We start from the raw sequence: 8,639 nt of genomic DNA, 5'->3' as shown, positions 1-8,639 counted from the left end.
CAAGCAGGAGGGTTTGGGGGAGGAGGAGCAAGCCGTGTGTCAAAAATAGACATTTTTATGGGCGTCTCAATAACTCGTGGATTTGGTCCCGCCAGGTTTTTGTGGGGATCGTATTGTATTGTTACAAGTCAAAGTTAGAAGTGGAAGAGTACAATCATATAAACTGATTCTCCACAAGGGCAGAAAAAAATTTGATTCCATAAAAAAATACACAACAAATAATGTACTTGTGGACTTTGTAGTCAAACAATCATTTCTTCAGGAAAATACATGATGGCAAGTATTTTTTAGAGCAAGAAACAAAACGCATTACTCATTTTAATTAAGTCAAAGAACTGATATCCTTCCTTAAAGAAACCAAACCCTCTTTTGATTTGATATGTGTCCAGCGCTCCTTGTGGCATTACATGACCGATTACCATAGTTTTGCATTAGACTTACAAAACGCTACAATATGGTAGTAGAATGAATGTGAGGGAAGAGATTATTTTGAACGATATACGTTCTATTGAAGAAGCATTCATGCCAGCAAGTCTTCATCAAGGAGAGGCCTGTTTGTGGGAGGTACTGGTGTGCCAGCCATGGTGGGAGCTACAGGCAAACCAGTCTGGACTGGGTGGAACTTCTTCCATGGCTTGGATGGGCAGTGGAAGGGGTTGTCGTTCTCAGCTTCTGCAGCTCCAGCAGTGGGAGAAGCTGTCGCGTCCTCCTCAGATGATTCCTCTTTGCCTGATGCCAATGTGGGAGAAGGGAAGGTCGGCATAGCCTCCCTAAATGGAGTCCAACCAGGGGGCAGGCGCCTGCTGAATGCCTGAGTCTTCATTTTAAAGTAAGAAAAGCCATTTTTGATTCGTTCATTAGTCATGCACTACTTATAGCATAAATGTATCTCTTCCTACCTGAGGAGGCAGAGCGCCTTCTTCACATATGATGCTGACCTGTGGGGCCTCAAATCTCCACGGTGCTACGTCCACTGTGGAGTTACAGTTAATGAACTCCTGCACACACACACACACACACACACACACAACCAGAGATGTCTCAAGACAAACATGCCACATTGCACACATCACACTACATGAGCTATGACAACGTGTTGTCGTTTACCATTTCCTCGCCATCATGCACACATAGGTCACTGAGGTCGCTGTGTTCAGCCTTGGCACAGGTGGTCCTCCTCATGTCGAATCTCAGTTTAAATCTGAAACCTGCCACTACCTGATGGGCCACAAACACATATTAAGAGAAAAAGACCATATTTCCTGCTCTCTATGTCAATATGAACATCCTCTACCTGTCTGGTGGCGCTTTCAACACTGTTAAGATTAAACAGGTGTGTAGAGTTGGAGATGGAGTTGTACTTCACGATGGAGACAGACAGCGGAACCTTAAGGTCCTCAGAGTTCTCATCAATCGGCATCGGGCAGCCCAGACAAGAAGCTCTCTCTGGGTGGATGTAGTCATCTTGCCGAAGATTGTGGGAAATAAAAATACACATCGTTATTATGGTCCCTCGCCGTATTGCTGTTCGAATTTCGTGGCTTCACTCTATCACGGTTTTTCAAACAGACAGTCGTCCCTCATTTATCGCGGTTAATCGGTTCCAGACCCGACCGCTGTAGGTGAATTTCTGCAAAGTAGGATTCAACAGCATAGAAAACATGTTTAAAACTTTCTAAATACGTTTTTATGCCATTATTAGAGCCCTGTAGACATGAAATAACACCCCTATAGTCACCTTTACGCCCCTGTTATTCTTTGTTTACACCACATTGCTAATGCGCAGGCGACGGGATCGTTGCAGAGACACAAGAGACGGCCACGGCTGCATAGCATGCTAGCGAGCAAACCAGTTAGCCCCAAATTTGTGGAGTGGGGAAGAAAGACAAAATAAGAAGCCAACAATTTACCACTTCCACACAAAATAGGAGGAGAACTTTTCACTCTTATCATGTCAGACATGCCATGGCGAACTACATGCAGTGTTAAGGTCATGTGATGTACTATGATGACTCATCAATGTTTTGTGTCTGAATACTACATACTGTATGACTTTTTTTTACTAATAATAGGCCAAAGTCCACCACAAAACAGCAATCATTTATCAATTAATTGATTTCTGAAAAAACGCAACATAGCAAGGGATAACTTAATAAATCATGCTGTTTTGTGGCTGAATGCGGCCTATTATTAGTTTAAAAAAATGCATATTTTAAGCAAATTGTATGTATTTTTGCCTAAGTTACGCATTTTCAAGCATGAAAATGGCTAAATGAACTAAAAATACAAATACAAGCCATTAGGAAGACACATTCAAATTGTGAATGTAGTATTCTACATTGGTCACTAGGTGTCAGCAATTGATTTGATCGCCGGGACAACAGGCTTTTATTGCAGGTTTGAATTATCTCACAACAGGCACGATAATCATCATCATCATCATCATAACACGGGCCGTAACCCACAAGGTCACTTCCTGTCCGCCTGCCACTCCGCTCCCCTAGGGAACACATTTACAGCAACACACGCGCATGCGTCTTATTTATGTCTTAAATTGCTCTTATTTGCTCTTATTATGTCTACTAAATTGGCTAATACGAGTGTATAGGTGACTATAGGGGTGTTACGTCACTTCTAGAGGGCTCTAACAATGTTGAAAAAAGGCACGTAGAAGATCGTAAACAGTTTGTCTATGCCGTAACTATGAAAATATTCCATTTATAAAGGAGGAATCCATCTTTGCAGACATAAATAAATGAGAGATTGCTGTAGCCAGTCTGTGTTACTCATGTAGTGTCGTGGTTCACTCGACTGACTTCTGTACTGCTTCTCCTCGTCAGGGTCACAGGTGAGCTGGAGTCTATCACAATCAATCAACCCCAGGACACATATAGACAAGTACGCATACAAATATATTGAATGCATTTGATGATGAAAAGCAAAAATGCTGGCTCTGCCTCGATCCCACTCAGTGTGCACTCTCCTTAGTTTAGTTAGCTCATCTTAATTAATCAACCTATTTGTTCTACCTTTTTCCAAATGAGAATCGATAAAGAACCAAACTGTCGAATCGAAAATGATATCGGAATGGTAAAAATGTTCTCCATTCCCGTCCTTACGCGTGACGCACCTTCATGTAACTTGTTAAGCATGTCTGAAACAAATAAACCATGACCGTGTATTGGGTACAAGCGTTATGAATGTGCCTTTACTTCCAAATCAATTCCAGTGTGTAGGCCGCACCCACTAAATTTAGAGGAAAGAACAGATTTGTACGTATATAAGCCGCACTGTTGTATAAGCCACAGGTGTCCACATCATTAAAATGGCATATTGTGGCGCGCACAAGTCTGTCACCTGACCTGGCAGCTCTTTATTTGACAGGAGCCAATCACGAGCTATGAAAAAACTCCTGACGAGCTTGTCAACCCATTGGAAATTGTGAGGTCATTACTCAATATAATAGTCTGACTCACGGTGTCACCTTACAAATAAAGTAAATATACAAACATGTACCAATACAAGTTAAAAATGAAAAAAACAATATTTTAAAGTTTTTCCAGAATGCATTTTGTTTGAGCAAAGCATTGGAGGACAAGCAGCATGGATAATGGATGGCTTGTGCTGCAGTGCTTCCTCTGTCCATCTGAGGGAGCCAGACAAGCCCAAAGCTCAGAGGGTGGCTGACGTCATTGCAGTGCCCCAATGAATGCGTTGCTCAGACGCAATGCATTATGGGAAAGCTTTCAAAGAGCTGTTTTTGTCCATGTTAAACTTGTATTGGTACATGTTTGTATATTTCTCAGGTATCCGTTTAAGTTGCTGTGTGATGAGTTTTGTGTTATTTGTAAGATGACACTGTGAGTCAGACTGTTATATTGTAACACTCGTATATATACTGACCTCCTGCAATTTCCAATGAGTGCACTGGTAGCTCGTGATTGGCTCCTGCCAAAGAAAGAGCTACCGTTTCCTCACTGACTCACGAGCGGCACAGTATTTAAATAAATAGTAGTACTTCTGAAGTAAAGAAGATGTCACGAGATTAGAATTTAGCCATAAATTATATATATAATTTGTATAAACCGCAGGGTTTAAAGTTTAAGAAAAAAGTATCGGCTAATACACGGAATTTACAGTATTTTAAATGTGAATATTTTGCCCTCTACTTCCTATTTAGAAGACCATTTAGCAACACATGATGTGAATTGAGTCACTCACCTAACGCGCAATGCACATGGTCAGTGTCTGTTTCGTCCTCTGTCATGTGGACTGTAGCGTTGCATGAGAGTGGATCCTACGAAACAAGATTGTCAATTCTAGCTACAGCAGTCTGTGAAAATGATGCCTACTGATGCCTATTGCACACAATGCATACTCCAATACCGCTCTAGAGATGAACACTTTGAAGCTCTAAAATGGAGAGACTCTCAAAAGGGCAGATGGACAAGAATGGACAGGAATTTAACAGGTTTAGAGTGACAAAGGTATGCTAGTGAATGTGTGTGTTGAATGTAAACATGACTGTTTGTGTTCAAATTGGCAGGAGTTATTAAGCTGTGGTCTTTTGCATTTACACGCGGCATCAGAATTTAGGAATAAATTTGAGGAAAAAGTCAAATATATGACAGTGTATTAGTGTCACATTGAAAAAGAAAAAAACTGACATTCTGAGAATAAAGTCGTAAATTTACGACAATAAAGTTGTTAATTGATCAGAAAAAAGTTATAAATTTACGAGAAAAATGTCATAATATTACAAGAATAAAGTCGTAAACTTACGACAATAAAGTTGTGAATTTCCGAGAAAAAAGTTGTAAATTTACGAGAATAAAGTCGTAAATTTACGAGAATAAAGTTGAAAATTTACGAGAAAAAAGTCGTACGTTTACAAGAAAAAGTTGTACATTTACAAGAATAAAGTTGTAAATTAACGAGAATAAAGTCATAAATTTATGAGAAAAAAAGTCGTAACATTAAAAGAATAAAGTCATAATATTATGAGAATAAAGTTGTAAATTTCAGAGAAAAAAATTTTTAATTTACGAGAACAAACTCTCAAATTTACGAGAAAAAAGTTGTAAATTTACAAGAAAAAGTTGTACATTTACGAGAATAAAGTTGTAAATTAGCAAGAATAAAGTCGTAAATTTATGAGAAAAAAAGTCGTAACATTACAATAATAAAGTCGTAAAACTTACGACAATAAAGTTGTGAATTTCCGAGAAAAAAGTTGTAAATTTATGAAAATAAAGTCGTGAATTTACGAGAAAAAAGTCGTACATTTACAAGAAAAAGTTGTACATTGACAAGAATAAAGTTCTAAATTAACGAGAATAAGTCGTAAATTTACGAGAAAAAAAGTCGTAACATTAAAAGAGTAAAGTCATAATATTATGACAATAAAGTTGTAAATTTCAGAGAAAAAACTTTTAAATTTACGAGAACTCTGAAATTTACGAGAAAAAAGTTGTAAATTTACAAGAAAAGGTTGTACATTTACGAGAATAAAGTTGTAAATTAGCAAGAATAAAGTCGTAAATTTGCGAGAAAAAAAGTCGTAACATTACAAGAATAAAGTCGTAATATTACAAGAATATAGTTGTCAATCTTTGAGAAAAAGTTGTAAATTTACTGTACAAGAAAAAGTTGTACATTTATGAGGATAAAGTTGTCAGTTTTGTTGTAATATTACGTGTCATCATGTCAGAGGGAAAATAGAGCGCAGCTCTTCAGAAGGAAGGAAGCTTTCCTTTTGCTTCAGGCAAGCTTTTATTTATAACGTGGCGGCAAAACAGAGCAGTTGAGCACAAACAGATTAGCATGTCTACCCGTTCTCACTTCCCCTTCACATGCCCAAGGTCAGTGGTCACATAAGTCCCTCCTTTTCATAGCTGTCTCAGGCAATGCCTGCAAGTTTTTTCTTGTAAATTTACAACTTTATTCTTGTAAATTTACGACTTTATTCTTGAAATCTCACATTATTTTAATACTGCGTCATAACAGGCATTGCCTGAGACAGCTATGTTAAGGGCGGACTCATGTGACCTTTGGCCTTCTCGTAAATTTACAACTTTTTTTCTCGTAAATATATTACTTGATTCTCGTAAATGTACGAGTTTATTAGCGGAAATTTACGACTTTATTCTTGAATCCTCAGATTTTTTGGATTTTTTTTTCAATGTGGCCCTAATACCCCGTCATAGAAACACACCATCCACCAGTGGCAACATCGGGAAGAAAGTGCAGCATAGCATGTACCGTGCAGTCACTGTGGTGCTTTCAAAGACCATCAATATGGTCCAAAATGTAAAACGTTATCAGTGAAACATAAAAAAACGGAAACATTAAGGGATTTCTAAGTACAATCATCACTTCATTCATAGCCTACAATAGCAGAATAGAAGAAAGTGAAATGTATTTCATACTTGGCGTCCATATGGCAGATAGTTGCAGTCTGTCCAAGGTTTGGGACTTCCTGCTAGACAGTCACTCCTCCTGCTGGTGAACTGCAGTGCGTAGTTGTTGTTGGAGCCGTTCTCTGACTGAGGGGTCACACAAATGTTGATACATATGAACATTTATATAGGGTAATTATTGATCATTGTACTTTTTATCATCTTCTACTACTCTCATAGTGCTGAGTGACTACTAGTTTCGTGACAGCCGAATAGTAAAATGTATATGCTGTTCTTCGTTGTTGGTCATTTCTATATGTTTGTTGGTTCCACTTTTCAGCTCTTAAAATATACCCTGAAGAGGAACCTAGCTTTTATCTACTATGTGATGAAGAAAGGACATATTGTCTCTGACTGTGCTGTACCTTGCTGGCTGTTATTATCTGAAAGAGGGCCAGCTTGTATCCAGTGTTCAACCTTTCATTGAACTTTTGCAGGGCGCTGCTCACGGCTTTCTCAACAGACGGGTCATCGCAAAAGATGTGGACGCCAGATTGGACGTCCACAGCCTCCTTCAAAAAGACAATGGTAACAATTAAAAACAACCATAGAAAGATCACTTGGCAATTGAAAATAATACTTATTTTTGACCATACCCACACACACACATAGCATTACCATCACCGAAGACGCTGTCATGTATTATGTTTGATATTTTTTATACAGTATATATCCAGTGGTACTTAATTACTTTGTTCCAAAAACTCAGACCAAAACCGAAACGTACGAGGCAATTTTTCCTACAAGAAAATTCAATTAATGCGTTCCAGACACCCAAAAATATAAACAAAAATATATTTTATCGAGAATAATTATAGTTTTACATGAAGAAAATTATGCAAAAAATAATTATGACTGTCAAATGGATGGAACTTATTGTTGATGCGGACTTCTCTTACATCCTGGCGAGATCAAATTCAGTGGGGTCAACTTTCTTTGGCCCCATGGCGGGTTATTTAGCAGTAGCATTCAATAAAAAATACATATATATATATATATATATATATTTTTTTTTTTTTTTTTTCTTCTTTTTTTTTTTTTTTAACTGGGGATGGTATAGAGTTCTTGCAATAATTCACATTATTACATTATTGTCACTGCTTCACAGCAGCAATGATGCACACCAGAAAAAGCCCCCAAAAATCTTGCCGGAGCCCACTCCACAAAGAGAAAAATAAAGCTTGAAGTAAACATAACTACCGAAATAAGTCAGTTTTTCACATTAGGGTGTGCATTCTCAGCAAATGCGCAAAGGATGCGCATCGCTGCCACGGGGTGAGTGCCCCGATTTGGGTCATTTACATAATTAAATTAGTCACATAATCAACTTTGTGTTGTTTTGGAACTTGTGAGTAACTTTCATTAAAGCGTAAGTAAGCTTTAATGAAACCATACTTTAGCAGTCTTGTGCAGGACCAAAAAAAAAAAAAAGAGTTGAATGTTGATGATTCCGTACCTGGCCAAAAACAACGCTGAGCAGACCCAGCAGGCCCAACACAGATAGACACAGTCCAGTCCTCATTGTGCTTGGTTCTGCTCAGCTCTGAAAGCAAAGATCAGGCCAGAGTCACACAACACACACTCACTGTACGTAAGTATGTACGTAACACCACCAAACCCTGTTAGTCCTAACAGCGCCAATGCTTGATGTCTTAGAAGAGAACGTTTCCGAAAAGAAAAAAGACAGCACTTACAGTTATTGGGTTGATCCGGTTGGACTTGATTCCTCTTCACCCTGGAATGGATGACTGAATGAAGCTTTCCTGAAAATGTAGGTGGGAAGCCTGAGAAGGATGATGACACACTGTATGATCAACACACAGGACAGGAGGGCAGAGAGGATGCACACACACACACACACACACACACACACACACACACACACACACACACACACATTCACACGCACACGCTCTGACTAAAAGGAGAGCAAATGTTTGCTTGTTTGTCTGACCTGTCCAGTCAAAGTCAGTCAGAGAGAACAGCACATAATGAGGTGCCATTGTCATCAACTTTGTAGGAGCGTGTGTCTGCACTGATACACACATTAGACCTCATTAATTCACAGGAAAGTTGTAAAAACAATCTGTTAGAGGGCAAATTATTTCCTCTGTGTTTGTGTTGTATGGTCTCTATTTGTGTACATATGTGCTTTGTGTGTTTAAGAGGTACTTTGTCCCA

The 8,639-nt window shown here is 38.6% G+C and overlaps 1 protein-coding gene across 1 annotated transcript; it reads right to left on the bottom strand.

The window, feature by feature from the left end:
- Positions 1-224: 224 nt before the first annotated feature.
- On the bottom strand, positions 225-8,298 carry kng1 (kininogen 1). Its single transcript, XM_054789954.1, has 9 exons — positions 8,153-8,298; positions 7,915-8,001; positions 6,824-6,970; positions 6,429-6,545; positions 4,222-4,297; positions 1,295-1,464; positions 1,108-1,218; positions 900-998; positions 225-817 (listed from the first exon to the last, which is right to left on the bottom strand). Exons 2-9 carry the CDS (start codon positions 7,978-7,980, stop codon positions 521-523), a joined length of 1,083 nt encoding a protein of 360 aa, XP_054645929.1. The 5' UTR covers positions 7,981-8,001; positions 8,153-8,298; the 3' UTR covers positions 225-520.
- Between the last annotated feature and the right edge of the window lie 341 nt (positions 8,299-8,639).

This window comes from Dunckerocampus dactyliophorus, chromosome 10 (genome assembly GCF_027744805.1).
Source record: "Dunckerocampus dactyliophorus isolate RoL2022-P2 chromosome 10, RoL_Ddac_1.1, whole genome shotgun sequence".
Lineage (NCBI taxonomy): Eukaryota > Metazoa > Chordata > Actinopteri > Syngnathiformes > Syngnathidae > Dunckerocampus > Dunckerocampus dactyliophorus.
Note: the sequence above shows the minus strand (reverse complement) of the source record. Positions and strands in the feature narration are given on the sequence as shown.